Source organism: Grus americana, chromosome Z (genome assembly GCF_028858705.1).
Source record: "Grus americana isolate bGruAme1 chromosome Z, bGruAme1.mat, whole genome shotgun sequence".
NCBI classification, from domain to species: Eukaryota; Metazoa; Chordata; class Aves; order Gruiformes; family Gruidae; genus Grus; species Grus americana.
Window position 1 is genome coordinate 71561201 of NC_072891.1, and position 16783 is coordinate 71577983.

The window sequence follows — 16783 nt, forward strand, 5'->3', positions numbered from 1 at the left end:
CCACCTCGAGGGCACCAGCCAGGCCCCACTTCGGGCCTGGTGGCACCGGGCGCCCTCACGGCCCGCAGCACTCCGCCGCAGTGACGGTCCGCCGCCACCAGGGGGCGCAGTAACCCCGGCGTGGCGCGGGGTTGTCCCGGCGCGCATGCCTGTCGCCCGCTCCCCGCCCCCTCCGCTACGTGATGGGAGTCCCGGGTCGGGTGAGAGGGGCGGTCCCGCGCGCCGTGGCGCGGACCGGAAGGGGTGGAGCGCGAGGCCGGAAGTCGTGGTGGAGGTTGCGGAGGGCCTTTCGTGAGTTGTGACGGCGGGTCAAGATGTCGATCGAAATCGAGTCCTCCGAGTGCGTGTGGGGGCGGCGGGGAGGGGTGGCGGGGCCGCTGCCGATTCCGGCGGCAGGGTGGTGCCGGGAGAGGACGGTGAAGCCGGGCCGACGCGGGAGCTGTTGAGGGGCGGCGTGGCCGTGGGGGAGGGGCTGTCCCTGAGGTGATCGGGGGACACGAGGGCGATCGCGGGGGCATGCCCGTCTCGTCACGGCTGGGCACCCGGGTGGGAGAGGGCTGCGGCGGCTGGGGAAGGGGTCCGCGGGGAGGGGTAGCCCGTGGGGCTGGTGCCGTGACTGCGCGCTTCCCTTGCAGCGTAATCCGGCTGATCATGCAATACTTGAAGGAGAACAGCCTCCACCGAGCCCTCGCCACCCTTCAGGAGGAAACTACTGTGTCCCTCAACACTGTGGACAGTATAGAGAGCTTTGTGGCTGACATCAACAGCGGGCATTGGGACACAGTGCTGCAAGCTATACAGTCGCTGAAGCTGCCCGACAAGACCCTTATTGATCTCTATGAGCAGGTGAGTGAGTGCAGGCTGCGCGCAGCCTTTTCTGGTCTGGGTGGAATCCCCTCTCTAGAGTTTTCCACTTACCTTTTGCTGATGCATACGTTTGTCTCTTGATGCAGGTGGTGCTGGAGTTGATTGAGCTCCGGGAACTAGGTGCTGCCAGGTCTCTTCTGAGACAAACAGATCCTATGATCATGTTAAAGCAAACTCAGCCAGAGCGTTACATCCACCTTGAAAACCTTCTGGCCAGATCTTACTTTGATCCTCGTGAGGTATGTTACGCTTTTTTTAGAGACTGCACAATGCTGTTTTGCTTTACTCCTAGCATCAGTCCAAATTGCTAGCAGCGTACGGCATCTGTTCTTTTCCATTGTGGGAGTGAGGCCATGCAGCTCCCCAGTTTGATGATTTTACATGTTTTGTGAAGTGTTTGGGAAATGCTGTGTAACACTTGATCACAAGGCAGCAGAGCAGTGGTTTTGAAGTATACTGCAGGTGGGAGTTTGGAGATTTATACCCGTATCCTGGCACAGGATGACATCTGTGCCTTGCTTTTTCTTTCTTATATATGGAGAAGAAAATGTGCATTTTGTAAATAAAATTGTTGTTGTATAATAACAAGGAATAGTTTCTGACTGATTATGTCAATCTGACATTTTTAGCGAAAGCATATCCCAAATGTTGGTTGCAAGGGTTGGTGTTTAAGGAGAAGGGCTGTTTTGAAGGCCTAATAGAAGATTAATGTGGAAGGGCTTCAATTCAGAGCAATGAAAGTTTGTATGGAAAATAGTTTAGAAGAATCACTCATAAAATTAACTTTTCTCTAGGCATACCCAGATGGAAGCAGCAAAGAGAAGCGGAGAGCTGCTATTGCACAAGCTTTAGCTGGAGAAGTCAGTGTCGTTCCTCCATCTCGTCTTATGGCGCTATTAGGGCAGGTAATTCTTGAAAAATATTTTAGTAGCTGTGTCAGTTTCTGTAGGTCTTGGCTGCATAAAACTAACAATAATGTAGTTGATTTTCCAACTGTGTAAAAGTGAAGCTTAAATATTGCACATTTACATGTGGTATAGTTAAAAATTACATCTTCTCTATGTGGCAAGCATTTAGCAGTTGTAGGAAAAGTCAGTGCTGCAGCAGTAGATTTCTTCCCATAGAACAAATACTCAGTGCATAGAGCAGATTATTTTCAAAGTACATACTAACACACACTGTTTCTGTTGTACTTACAACTCTTTCTTTTATTCTCAGAATGTATTAATTGATACTCTATGCAGACAGCATTTCATGTATTTTGCTTTTTATGGCTTACATCTTCCTTTTTAAGTTTGTAAGTATGCCAGTTAAATTATCTTGGCATAACAGGTGGGTCACGTGACTGAAGGCAGCTCTCTGCTGAAGGGGTTGTATAAGATTCTGTCTTTTGAATGAGGTTCACTTGTGCCTTCCAAGAAGGTTTATGTGTCAATTTTAATGTATGCAGTTCTAGGCAAATAGACAACAGGTTGGGTAAGTTAAATTAACACAAGATTGAACTCACACTGCGTACATACTGTATGCCGTGTACTGAGGATAGAATGAGAAGGGTGGGCCTGAGTCATTCTCACTGCAAAAAACATTTGGGGATAATGTTCTATTCTGCTTGTGGTCACGAGTTAGGAAGCATTATCTGCTAAGTTTTGTTTCAAGTAATTGTTTGCAGTGTATTTGTCTCAAACTCTACAGGTGTACAATTTATAAGGGTCCAAGAAACTATTGCTGTATTTTCTTAATTAGAAGCAAGTTTTGATGAGGAAGACATGTGTTAATTGATATCTAATGGTATGGCTTTCAACTCTTCAAAAGGCACTGAAATGGCAGCAGCATCAGGGCCTGCTTCCTCCTGGTATGACAATTGACTTGTTCAGAGGCAAAGCAGCCGTGAAAGACGTAGAAGAAGAAAAGTTCCCCACACAGCTGAGCAGACATATTAAGGTGACATTGTATTTGCTTTTATGTGCGTTACTGCTGCTCATTCCTTCCTGTGCTTTCTGTTGGGAGATAAACCACCTGAATTCTTCTGTTCTCGTTTTAAGTCATTGCTCTCTCTCTCTGATTTTTTTTTTAAAGTTCTCCATGCTTTATCTCATCTGGAGACTTTTCATGAGAGTCTGAAATTAAGTCCCTTATCATGATTGGGTGCTCATGGTATTTGTGAATATGATAAATGTATTAATTGTTTCTTGGACTTCACAGTTCAGAATCATTCAACTTTCAAAAGTGGTTTGCTTAGTCCCCTTTATTTGTGCAAGGAAATACTCATGTCTTAAACTTCTGTGTGTGCATATTAGCTTCTGTGAATCACTGAAATTTTGATCATGAACTGTTACTTACCAGGTCTACTAATACTATCAGTATCTCCTTTTTAAGGATTTTATCATATAGATGACAAAAGAGACAGAAAACTGTGCTGTAATGGCGTAGTTGCCCTGCAACACTCACAATATGGAATAGACAGTTTCTTCCTGTGAAGGCTTTTCAACTTCACCAAGCAGTTCTGTACAGTGAGAAGTGTTAGTTCACTGTAGTAGCTCTCCTAGTTCTCATAATGAACGGAAAAAAAATGTTTTTCAGAAGTCATGAGTTGGAACTTGTGAAATCAATTTGTTGTGTTCAATAGCAGCTTGGTGAAATGCTGTATTAGAACTTGTTTTGTTTACCAGTACTGATGTTGGATTTTTGTATCGATTAGTGAAAACTTTTTTCCTATACCCACTTGTCATGGTCACTTGTATTTAAAAATCTAAAATTTAAAAATTGTACATAAAAAATACCAAACATTCTCCATGAGAATTTCACTGGAGAAACATCATTCCGAGTGAAGCAAGTTGTACTACTTTAGAAATTTCTGAAGTCTGCTAGGGATATATGTTGGGTCCAGGAAAGGTGTTTGTTGACATACACAATTCACCGCAAAAACAAAAATATGAAGACAACGAACCCAACTGCTGCTGTAAGCATGGACTTGATACAAGTTTTACAGATATTATTGTATTAAAAGGAGAGAGGTTTTTGTTTGAAGTGCTAATATGTAGGTATTGACAGAGGTTTTTGTACCTTAACATTAAATTTGTGAATGCATACCTCTAGAAAATACTGTATTTTTGCCACCAAAATGAGACTACAGTTTTGTTTTAATGAGTTGCTTCTCTTAAATTGCTTATTAAGCTTAATTTGTATTCTCCTTTAAAACAGTTTGGGCAGAAGTCGCACGTGGAGTGTGCTCGGTTTTCCCCAGACGGACAGTATCTGGTTACTGGCTCTGTTGATGGTTTCATTGAAGTATGGAACTTTACTACTGGGAAGATTAGGAAGGTAAATTGCACCTTATTTCACATGGATAGTTCATTCACCAGAGCACCTGGTTTTATTCTTTGAGATTATACTTGATGTTTGTTTTCATTTCTCGGGGACTGTGAATCTGAACAGGATGTCTGCTTGGGTGATTCAGATATCAGTCTGGAATCTTTACATGGGTTTAATTGTCTGGTTTGTCATGGACTTCTTTCTGCAATAACTTTTTTTTTTTTTCCACCTTTCTGGATCATTGTTGTTGCTTCTAAAATAGTGACAGTAGCACTTCCCTGTTGTATAAAGCTGTGGGGTCTGTTTGATGATAGGTTATAAAATATAACTGAAGTTAAAACTTCTGGCCCTTTTGCACTTTGCCTTAAAATATATTTCATTGAATTCACTGTTTTGACTGGTGGCTATTCTTCTTTCATTTAGGATCTGAAGTACCAGGCACAAGATAATTTTATGATGATGGATGATGCAGTGCTGTGCATGTGCTTCAGCAGAGATACAGAAATGCTGGCAACTGGAGCACAAGATGGAAAGATCAAGGTACAAATCTTTTTGTATGGTGTGTTGGTAGAGGTGGTGACCAGAAAGATTCACTTGTAATTGCAGTAATGTTGAAATTCCATGTAAAAGCAAATGAAGTTTAGTGATGCATAGGTATTGGCTCTGATGTTTAAGCTTCTGTGATCTCTAACAAAGTAGACACCTCTATTTCATTTGCTGTTTCCTGTCTAGGTGTGGAAAATCCAGAGTGGTCAGTGTCTGAGAAGATTTGAACGAGCACACAGTAAAGGTGTTACATGCCTCAGTTTCTCTAAAGACAGCAGCCAAATTCTTAGTGCTTCTTTTGATCAGACAATCAGGTAAGTAAACTGGGAATGTGTGAGCTACATTGCAGGAGAGAAGAAAACAGAATTTTCACATTAAGCACTTAAACTTTTGATTATAGATTAATTTGAATTGGGATTTGATCCTTTTGCATTGAGTTTTAATACTAATAGGAGAGCATGACTGCTGAGAGTTGGAGAGGAACAGTTTGAAACTTTGACCTTTCACCTTGCTTAACTTGCATTATTTCAGGGCTAGGGGCCAAGAACAACTTCTGCTCTATTGTTGTTTACATTGACCTTGTGTGTTTTCTTTCTGGGAGAGTCCTAGCTTAAGAAACAGTTGTGTCAACCTTCAAAAATAACATTTTTTAAATAATAATCTTAGGGTAGAAAAGATCTGAGGATCATAGGATAATGACATCTTTTTGAAACAGCCTAAACAGCCGAATCATACTTGCTGTCTTTAATAGATGACATGGCAGTAGTTTGTTCCATCTGGTTTATTTTCCTTTTGAAGCAGTATCATGGGCTCTTTTTTTCCTACTATCTAAAGAAGTCCTCTCAGAGCAGCTTGAAGTATTTGGGTGCATATTCTCTGCTTCCTTCTGGTAGCTGCTGAATAGAGCAAAATTTCCAAAAGTGCTTGGGAATCTCAATTAGCAGTACTCATGGCTCTGCTGTGGCCTTGAATAAGGGTCTTTGTGTCCCTGTGAGTCACATATGGGTGAGAAGAGATAAGATGCATCCCTGCAGTTCAAGGACAATCACTTTGCATTGTGTTGCTTCTCCCTGTCTAATTCATGCATTGTTAGCCCTTATCATAAAAGGTCTCTTGTCCCAGCTCACACCCTGAATGTAATCCAGCCCCCAGATCCAACCCTCTTATCTCTCCTGGATCCAGATAACTCCCTTTAGAGTGGGAACAAGAGGAAGAAGGACCCAAAGAAAGTGTTTTCTGGGCATCTGTTCTTCCCAGGAGTCTGACAGGGAATACTAGAGATCCAACCCTGGAAGACAGCCAGGCTGATGGACCCTGAGAGCTTCAAGAACAGGAGTTGCAATTTGTATCTGGAAATGGCAGTACAGCCTTTCCTGTGGTTTGTGGTGCTGGCTTTTGATCTGAGTATCTCTTCAGATGTATGTGGTGTACATGGCTGAGAGAGCCAGGCCTGGAAAAAGAAGGCTGAGAAGGGACCTAGTTGCCTCATCCAGAGGTAGTCATAGATAAGACTTCTCAAGTTCAGAGTTCCTACAAGGGACAGCCTGCAGGAAGCAAAATTCTGATTGTATATAAGGATTTTTTATTGTTTTCCCTTGAGAAAGAAGCAGTGCTTGGGCAATGCTGAGAGAGTTGGGTCAGGGTGGGGCGGGATCTCAACCCTTGAAGACTTTCAAAGCTAAATTGAACAAGACCATGAATGACTTGGAAGTTGATGTTGCTTTGAGGAGAGCAGTGGAATAGAGATCTTCTGAGGTCTCTTGCAGCCCAAGTTACTCTGATTCTCTGACATGTACCACTGTTTTAGAATCTCTGTTAGAGAAAAATTGGCCAGTTGGTTTGTACATTTATGCTGGTAAGAGGAAAAAAAACTTCTTTCAGAGATGAAAAACAGCCACAGAGACAGGATCATTTTTCTCTTCACTCCCAAAAGATAATTCCTGTTTCTCCAGGCTGTCTCTGCAGTTCTGCCTTTGGGCATGGGAATTCTTTCCATTTGTCATGTAAACCATCATTTGTGTGGTGGGTTGACCCTGGCTGGAGGCCAGGTGCCCCCCAAAGCCGCTCTGTCACTGCCCTCCTCAGCTGGACAAGGGAGAGAAAATATAACGAAAGGCTCCTGGGTTGAGATAAGGACAGGGGGAGATTTTTCACCAATTACTGTCATGGGCAAAACAGACTCAACTTAGAAAAATTAATCAAATTTATTACCAAGCAAAACAGAGTAATGAGAAGTAAATCCAAACCTTAAAACACCTCCCCCCACCCCTCCCTTCTTCCTGGGCTCAACTTCACTCTTGATTTTTCTCCTCCCCCACCCCCCCCAGCAGCACAGGGGGACGTGGAATGGGGGTTGTGGCCAGTTCATCACATGTTGTCTCTGCCGCTCCTTCCTCCTCAGGAGGAGGACTCCTCACACTCTGCCCCTGCTCCAGTGTGGGCTTCCCACAGGGTCACATCCTCCTTCAGGTGTCTCTGCCTGCTCGAGTGTGGGGTCCTCCATGGGCTGCAGGTGGATATCTGCTCCACCATGGACCTCCACAGGCTGCAAGGGAATCTCTGCTCTGGCACCTGAAGCACCTCCTCCCCCTCCTTCACTGACCTTGGTGTCTGCAAGGCTGTTCTCATGTATTCTGATGCCTCTCTCTGGCTGCAGATGGTCCTAGATTTTTTTCTTTTTTTTTTTTTCTTTTCTTAACTGTTTTATCACAGAGGTGCTACGACTGTTGCTGATGGGCTCGGCCTTGGCCAGTGGTGGCATTGGCTCTGCAGGACATAGGGGAAGCTTCTAGCAGTTTCTCGCAGAAGCCACCCCTGTAGCCCCGCCACTACCAAAACCTTGCCATGCAAACTCGATATACCTTGCTATGTAGCACCAGCACTATGTTGGGATATGAGCTGTGGGTTTTTTTAACCAAGCTGTATAGTTCAATTTCCCATTGTCTGTGGCATTCCTTTTGGGCAGTAAGACTGCTCATTATGTTGAAGGCCCACAAGCTGAGATATTGGGAACCCAGGAATGGGAATTCAGTCTTTCTGAAATGCCAGAGTTGCTTTGGTGTGCAGTTAGTGTAGTTCAGCAAGTCTGTCAGCTCGGTTACAGCGGTTGGATTTGAGGTCTTATCTGCAGAAAATCCAAGCCGTAATATGGTTGGGCTAAACTGAACAAACTTGGCATTACCTAACACTTTCCATGTGCTAAGACTTACACATATACGGTTACTGCGGCTTACCTGGTGTGCAGATAATCTGTTAAGTAACATGATAAAGCAATGGATTGTTGTGGGACAGGTGCAAAGGTGGTTAGGCTTGCATCTGTGCTCTAAGAAAGCTCAAGCATCTGTGCAACCTGCATATGGCAGGCTAGGCATAAATTACAAAATGGTTTAATTTAGAAGGTACCTCTACTGGTCTCTAGTCCAATATGCTTCTCCTTTCAGTTAGGACCAGTTGCTCAGGGCCTTGTCCGGCTGAGTTCTCAAAATCTCCAGGGGTGGAGACCCCACTGCTTCTCTTGGCCTCTGTCCTAGGGGTGTACAGCCCTCTTGGAGAAAATCCTGTTTGGACATAAGGAAAGACGTTTTGGTTTTAGTTTTTTTCCTTTGTAACTTGTGCCCTTTGCCTCTTGTCCTTTAGCTGTGCACCTCTGAGAAGAATCCGATTCTATTTATTCTGTAAAAACTTGTTAGGTAGTGATGTTAACTGAATAGTTAAAATTTTTCAGGTGTTCAGTAATGATTTATGTGTATCTTTTTTTTTTAAGAATCATTCCAGGGTGGATAAAAGCAAGAATGAAAGTTAGTTGTAACTTTTAATACTAGCAAATAGTCACAAAAATACTCAGACTCTGTTCTACTCTTAAGTTACCAGATGGGCAGCAACCTGATCAAACCCTTGTTCCTGCAGCTCTTAGCATCTGGAAAGTGTTGCTTAGCATTTGTGTAGTGCAGTAATTGTGATCCTGCACCTATTTGGTGTCTTGTTACAGAGGGGGATTTGCTCACTGCTGGGTAGATTTGGTTTGCAACAAAGCTCTGCTGTTGCTATGCAGACCCTTTGCTGCACTTGAAAGCAACTTAGATCAGTTTTGTCTAGTTAACAGTTACTTTTCTTCTTTGGGGTTATTCTGACTTACTTAATTTAAGTTTTTTGTCTACAAGGAAGACAGCAATTAGATGCTCCTGAACTTTCACTTCTCTGGGCTGAACACACCCAGCCCTCAGCCTTTTCTTACACATCTGTGTGGTCTAGCCCTCTGGCCATCTTTGTGGCCCCTTACTGGGGGGCCAAAACTGGACACGGTCCTCCAGAGGTAGCTACACCTCTGCCAAGTAGGGGGAAACCTTGATCTGCAGACTGTGGCTCTCCTAACACATCTGGTGTGTGGCTGGGTTTCCTCAATGCTCACTTTGGGCATTCACTTTGTTTTCCCTAAGGCCTGGCAGGTCCTTTGCTGCAGACCTCCTCTGCAGCTGGTCAGCCCCCAGGAGATTCTGATGCCTGAGGTGGTTCTGCAACAATCTGTTCTCAACACCATGAGGTTTCTCTCAGTCCATCTGTCAAGTTTGTCAAGGTTTCAAACTTCCTTATCTGTCTTTTTCAAAATTGAGTTGCAGGATATGGGTCTTACATTGTGAATCAGATTGATCCAGTGCTTGATGGCTGTATACGTTTTATGTTTAATTGAATGGGATTATGTAATACATTTAATAGCTTTAGGCTCTTGCCTGTACTGTAAAACCCAGTGGTACCAATGGTACTGCTTTAGATGAAAATGAAGAAACGTGTGAATCTGGAGGCAACTGCACAGTGAACAGGCATTACAAGACATCTTCATGAGAGATGTTAATCTGATTAAATCCTAATATATATATATGAACTACAGCCTACGCGTTTTAATTGAAATTATGTAAGATTGGATGTTGAATCAAGGACAGCAAGCTTCAAATGGAATAAGGACTTTAATTCTCAAGGCTTCAGACTTCTGCTGGAAAACCATATTTCTGTAGGTACTACAATTTAAGGCTGATACAGATTAGCAATATAATTTCCTCTTAGATGACTGAGCAAACTCTTTGCAGAGTTGCACAGTAAGAGGCAATGGCAACAGCTTGCAAAAGAGAAAAATTCTGGCTGGGTTTAAGGAAAGAATTTTTAACTCAACTGAACAAGGCCTTGGTCAGGGCCCTGAGCAAGCTGACCTTGCTTAAAGTTGAGGAATCTTCCGAACTTAACTCTGTATTTTTTGTTTTGTTAGCTCCATAGTTTCCTCTTTCATAGTCCTGTCTTCTAATATGTACAGTGTGTATTATATACAGGTCCTTTAGGCTGAAGATTGATGGTATTTCCCTAAGCTTTTATCAGGAACACATAATGTCTTTGCTGAAAGAGGCTTGTGATAAAGACTTCTGGCTTGCGGATTTTTAGCACTTTTTGTTGTTGCCTATGAAAGGTATCTCATTTAAAATACGGTGAAGCCAGAGGGGTGGTTCACACTACCTCGGTTGCTCACTCAGTTGTGACCTCTGTTGTGTGACAGGATTCATGGTTTGAAATCTGGGAAAACTTTAAAGGAATTCCGTGGTCATTCTTCCTTCGTTAATGAAGCTACTTTTACCCAGGACGGCCACTATATTATCAGTGCATCCTCTGATGGCACAGTAAAGGTAAGATAGCATTTACTTTTAGTAAATAATACATTCAGACTCTTTGCATGTTGTAGCTGATTTGTTATAACTGCTGCAGTCACTGGACAAGGGCTTGAAGTTATCTGCAATAAGTTTTTCTGCTTGTGACCTTTGCTGTAGATTGGTGCAAATGAGAAGTGATGAAGTTTCATGCTCTGCTTACAGGCTGCTGTGGAGCCTGTTTCTGCTTCTGTATTTATGAAAGGAGGACATAAATGCATTACTTACCTGCATGTTCCTGCTTTATTCTAGAAATAGAATTGACTGTGACACCTCTTGTCCTAGAATGTGGGGATTCCCTTGTTTGAAATAATGGCATTTTCTTGCTTACTGTGTTGGACACCTGTTTATTTCTTGGTGCTTAGGAGTCCCTTGCTGTGTCAGCTAGGTTATCTAGCATTAATGAAACTGATTGTAGAAGTGATAAGTTTGGCTTCTAGTCTCAGCAAAGAGTGGAACTACTCAGTGTGTAGTAGTAAAGAGGAGTAAAGCATTGTTGTGTACAGGGCATTACTGACTAATAATAAAGAAAGAAATGAATATAGAAACAGCTGCATTAAATACGGCATCGATGCAGTGCATGGGGGTTGGGTAAGCAGGTTTGGTTTATAGATGTGGCCTAGGAGAGTGTAATACATTTTGCTCATATTTAATGGGGTGTTACTTCAAACTTCCACTCTTTGCTAAACTGTCCCAGTCATGGGAATAGCATAAGAAGGTGGTATCTTTAATGTTAATTTTACTAGTATGTAAACAGCAAAAATATTCCACCGATGGTGAGTTACATTTTATTTTAAAAATTAAACAAACAGTTCCATTTCCTGTTTCTAAACAGATAGAACAGCCTGCTGTTGAGCCTGAAGCAGCTCTAAGCTGGGATGTCTCTCCCAGCAATATCAGTGAGGCTTTGCTTTTTCAGCGATTTTCATGTCTGTCTTGTGTAAGGCAAATTGCATGTGCAGAGGCTGCACATATATTCACTGGGCTATGAAGCCAGCTAAAACCAGAAAGCAAGGCTGGACTCACCCCTCAGGGAATATGCTTAATGAAAGGCAGGCCAAATTTGGATAATAGAAATTCACTTTCAGTTCAGTTGTAGTGAAATTGTTTGTGGTGTCCACGCTTCAAAATAGATGTGATTATTTATTTTTTTAAAATCTGCTTTAAACTACAGCTTCTGGAATTCATATTTCCCTTCAGCAGTCTTTAAAAATTCTGAATCTTTTATCATTAATCAGCTCATTTTTGTTTATTTTCTTAAAGCTAATTGGTTTTACATTTATTTTTTGTACTAGGTTTGGAATGTGAAGACAACGGAGTGCTCAAACACCTTCAAATCTCTTGGCAGCACTGCTGGGACAGACATTACTGTGAATGGTGTAATTCTGCTGCCTAAAAACCCAGAACACTTTGTTGTTTGCAACAGATCAAATACAGTCGTCATTATGAATATGCAAGGACAGGTATGTGATCTTACTGGTGTCTTTTCAAGTCTCTCTTTCAGTCATTTTAAGAATGCCAAAAACCTAGTTAATAACCTAGCCTTGGGTTAAACCTGATTTCTCCAGTTCACTTTCATGACAAACTACTCTGTACCCAGGTTATGGAACAGCTGGACTTGCAGAAAGCGATTGCAGCTGTATTCTAAACAAACCTAGTACTGCTTAAATATTTTTGCCCTGAATATAGTAATGATGTACTGCAATTTAATCATGCCATATATTTTTTGGGGGGATATCTTTACAGATTGTAAGAAGTTTTAGCTCTGGTAAGAGAGAAGGTGGTGACTTTGTCTGCTGTGCACTATCACCTCGTGGTGAATGGATCTACTGTGTTGGTGAAGATTTTGTGCTCTATTGCTTTAGCACAGTGACCGGCAAGCTGGAGAGAACTCTGACTGTAAGTTCTTAGCTTTGGGCTTTTGCAGAGTTGTAAACACAAGGATGATGTAAATGTTCATTATTCATGAAGTCCACAAGGAGAGATCTGTAAGGAGAAGTCTCATACCAAGGAATCTTTCACCTCTAGTAGCTGTGATTAGTAACAAATGCATTCTGGAATACTTGGCTGTAGAATGTCTTTAGGCCTTTTTAGAGCCATTTTAATTTTAAATGTTACGAAAATGTTTACCCACTCAAGCCAAGAGTGAATTGGTTCAAACTTACTTGATTAGAACATGTCTTGACCTGGGCTCCAGCTGATGGAGAATCTGACCAAGCTGTCAGATTTAAAGCTGTCAGGCTTAAATTTGCCTTTAATTAAACTAAAGAGGGATTTCAGCTTGAATGTTGATGTTTAGTGGGGAACACTTAGATGTTGTGGATTTCAGTGGATGTAAACCTTCCCTCCCCCAAGAAATAGTAACTGCTATGTCACAAAAATTGTTTGTGCTGGAGCTTAATACTGGGGCATATGTTCCTCTGCTTTTGCTGCATGCACAAAGCATGTTGAACCTCAGTCTAGCTTTCCTCTAGTTCTTGTTTGAAGAGAATATTTGGCTTGAATCTGCTAAAGGAAGAATCTCCTGATGCATCTTTCTGCTTATTGTCTAGGTTCATGAAAAAGATGTCATTGGCATTGCTCATCACCCACACCAGAACCTGATTTCCACTTACAGTGAAGATGGCCTCCTCAAGCTCTGGAAGCCATAATTTGATTTGACAATGAATTACAAAGCATGCCTGTTAGTTGCAGGTTATTGGTGTTTGTGCTTTAACAAGATCTAAATGCACAGAGTGTGCTATTTGCTCAATTTTCAGTTCAGTTTTCCAGAGAATTACATTTTTACTTCTTGGTTTAAAGTTAGGTAGATTGATGCTTAAATATAGCATCAGATATTTTTATTTTTACCAGAATAGCCGAAGCAACTTCAGTGAGAGTGTTTTTTCTGTCTCCTGAAGTCTATACTCTTCCTACAGTGTTTATAAAAGTTAAACGAGCTAGGAACTATACACACAAGTGGTTACTGACTTCCTAGAATACAGTAAAATGCTTTTTTTGAGTGAATTACGTGGAATAGGAAAGTTGTCTCCATTCCTGAAACAAAAGCACAGTTTTCCTGGAATGTAGATGAGGCTTGTCTGCCCTCAGCTTGAAGGCAGAGGCTTTTCTAGTCCAGTGGGCTTTTTTTTCTGTTTACAGTTTTTACTGTAATTTCCCAGTTATATGTATTAAGTAATGTCACACAGCTTCCTCAGAATGAAACTATTCTTCCCCACCTCCCAGCACTTCCTGTTATAAACTGCCGAATGTGGCAGTGAGAGAGAGTTGGTTTTTGGGATGGTTTGGTTTTGTGTTATATTGGTTTTTTGGAGAGATTTTTTTTCTTCCTTTGTTTTACTTCCAGCCTAAAAGGAATTATTACACGGGACCTCTTCCTATAAGTGCATAATGTCTTCAGACCAGTTTTTAACTGAATCAGGCCTCAAAGGATCAATGTTTTACAACATGCAAAAGCCAGTTTACATAGGTTGAGTACCTCGTGCTATGATGCAGGGCATGCTGCAGTTGGTTTTTTTTTCCAGTTTATTCAGTTTAGCTTCCTATTTTCCCGACAGGGCATGGCATACTTAAGCTTTAAGTAATTATTTGTAAGATTTTTTTAAAAATTCATATACCTGTAGATCTAGTTAAGGTGATACTTATGTAGCACTCTATGATAAAAAGAAGCTTTCAGGCTCTTCCGTTTGAAGCAGATGATAATTCTGTTTGAGATCCTGATGAATGCACGCTGTTGTGAATGTACACCAGAATCTTCTAAAGCCTGAACATTGTTTTTTCTAGGATGCAGCGAAAAATGAGGTTTTTTCTGTAATAATGAGACAAATGTGTAGATTTGGATCCACCATACTGTTTGCTGTCTTCATCTCTTGTAGAATGCTTTCCTACCACTGTAATCTTTCAAACAGTAATAACTTCTTTGATTTAATAAATTGATTCCAATTTAAGTAACATGACAATTTTTTCCAGCTGAAGGGCTTGATCCTAATGCAAGTATTGCTTGTCAGCTGGTGGCTGACCTCCTGCAGCACTGACCGGTGTGCTTGATTGGGTCTATGTTCATATTGGTCTAAGGAAACACAGAAACTTTAGCTTAACTTCTGACATAGCATTGCTTGTTCATAGTGTTTAGTTCTATGTTTAACTGTAATGTTTTAATTCCTAAGTTGTTTTTTACTTCCTTAGGTATGGCAAAGTTATTTTTTAGATAGCGAAAAGTGATTATTTTTCCTGCTTGAAAAGACACCGGTGCATAAGAAACATTTGACAGTGGCAATTAGTACTTTTGATACAGGAGAAGATCTTGACAAAATATTTTTATTATCTAACTTGTGGTTCATTTTGCCTTCAGATTACACAATCAATGTAAACTGTATCTGACATTGTTCTGTAAAAGAAAAATGGTTGTAGCAAATAAAGCTGTCAGAATCCTGAATGTTTAAAGATTGAAATACATTCTCTAGCTTAAAAACGTGAGAAAATCTGGTGTTTCTTGTCCTTTTTATTTAAGAGTTTCAGAGTTTATTGCATCAAGTTCTCCAGACAAAAAAGTGAAATGTACTAATACTTATGAAAGGACAATGGTAAAACTTACGTTCTGGGCTGTAGCTGTAATTTGTAAAATAGCTGGCAGTTGGCAGAAAAGTACAATGATAATCTTGAAAATGTTGATTTTTTTTTTTATGTAAATGCTAATTTTTTTTATTGTAATCTAGGAAGACATTTTCTCTCTGAATCAGCCAGGTGTTATGCCACTTACCTTCATGTAAGACTTGAACAAGACAACATCTAGTGTTTTAACTAATATTAAAGAAAGCACTGTTCAGCTGCAGGCCTTGCTTTATTCTAGAATTATTTTGATTGGAGCTGCTGAGTTCTGTCATGCATAGCAGAGTGCAAAATGTTTTGTGGGGAGAAGGCCACGTAGTGAAAGTCTCCTAGGTTGGTTCATCCTGTTTCTCAACTGAGGATCAATGAATTTTAGCCTTGGTTGGGAGGGATCAGCTGCCTGTATGTGCTTGCAGAATGTATGTGGAAGAACTCCTGGCATCTCAGCAAAAAAGAAGCGAGCTTAGGTTCATGCCAGCAGGGGATGTAACTTTTTATTTTTTAATGTTTCTGGCTAATACTTTGTCCAAGTAATGTGTGAGCCTGTAGATACGGGCCATATTTGTGCTCTAATTCCACTACCAGCTTGCCATCCGCAAAGAAAACCCAAACCCTCCCTTGAGTCCTAGTAAGATTTAGAGAGACCAGCTGAAAACTGAAGATTTGATCTCAAAAGGAAAAGATCCTTTGTGGATATCTTGTAAAGCAGCCAAATTCTCGTGAGGTCTGAGATACTAGACAAGCTCCATGGTGCCTGCCAGCCCCCATGAATCCGTGCTTCTTCATGTTGCTGAGGATTTTGAACCATGAGCTTGGGTGAGAGGGCCTGCCTCTGATTCAGGGCAGCTTGGTAACACCAGTGTTCAGTCCGAGATAAGAGAAAATGCGTTGCAGAGATTTACAGGAAAGGTGATGCTAAAAGTTACAAATGCTCTTCAAGTTCAGCTTTTCTTCACGGTGTCCGCATGGGTTCTGGGTGTCCTTAAGCATGGTTACTCCATCTCCAGTTCCTGGTGATGACGTGGGTTCCAGCGTGTGTTCTCTGGATAGCTGTAAATAAACACTACGATCTGGGTCATGGTGAATTGTGAGAGACAGGTTGAGCAAAGGTGGGTCTGAGTGTCAGGGGGAAAAGCACAGGCTTTAGATGAAAACTAAGGAGAAGGGTGGCTAAACACTTTATTTTCAGGGGCAGAGTAGGAATCGTGGGAATTCTTTGGCTACCTATGGGGCAAGATACGGGATGGATGCTGCTGAAGTGAAGGGAGCATAACAATTTTCCCCACAACAGGTGTTGCTTGCAGTATGAAATGGGGTAATGAAGCCCTCTTCAGTTTCTTTGTGCCCTTTAGCCTATAAAACTGCTCCCCGTGTACTAACAAATTCTTCTGATACTGCCCCTGTTTTGTTGGGCAGGAAACAGCCTTTGCTTGTCTGGCAGCAGGCATGTGCTGCTCCCAACTAGTTAAGCCTTTCCTGTCTTCCCAAATTAGAAGCTTTGTAAGCCAAATCAATAAATAAGTGTTCCTTCAAGTTTTATTCACAGAATGACAGGATGTCTGAGGGTGGAAGGGTTGGAGACTCCACCATCTCTTTGGGCAACCTGTGCCAGTGCTCAGCCACCTTCACAGTGAAAAAGTGTTTCCTGATGTTCAGAGGGAACTTCCTGCGTTTCAGTTTGTGCCCATTGCCTCTGGTCCTGTCACTGGGCACCACTGACAAGAGCCTGGCTCCGTCCTTTATGTCCCCTTCCTTCAGGTAAG

At 41.8% G+C, this 16783-nt stretch overlaps 1 protein-coding gene across 1 annotated transcript; it reads left to right on the forward strand.

The window, feature by feature from the left end:
• The first annotated feature begins 216 nt into the window (after window positions 1-216).
• SMU1 (SMU1 DNA replication regulator and spliceosomal factor) lies at window positions 217-14893 on the forward strand. The gene is made up of 12 exons (XM_054809953.1): window positions 217-340; window positions 636-846; window positions 954-1106; window positions 1662-1772; window positions 2680-2808; window positions 4069-4188; window positions 4603-4719; window positions 4912-5039; window positions 10265-10391; window positions 11708-11875; window positions 12159-12311; window positions 12965-14893. The coding sequence occupies exons 1-12, from the start codon at window positions 315-317 to the stop codon at window positions 13061-13063; spliced, it is 1542 nt and encodes a 513-aa protein (XP_054665928.1). The 5' UTR covers window positions 217-314; the 3' UTR covers window positions 13064-14893.
• Window positions 14894-16783: the final 1890 nt, after the last annotated feature.

Bases quoted from the DNA above. Each gene is read 5' to 3' on its own strand.
- SMU1 (XM_054809953.1), top strand. From the start codon at position 315: ATGTCGATCGAAATCGAGTCCTCCGA. The intron at 4,189-4,602 runs GTAAATTGCACC...TCTTTCATTTAG, and splicing joins CTACTGGGAAGATTAGGAAG to GATCTGAAGTACCAGGCACA. The intron at 5,040-10,264 runs GTAAGTAAACTG...GTTGTGTGACAG, and splicing joins TCTTTTGATCAGACAATCAG to GATTCATGGTTTGAAATCTG.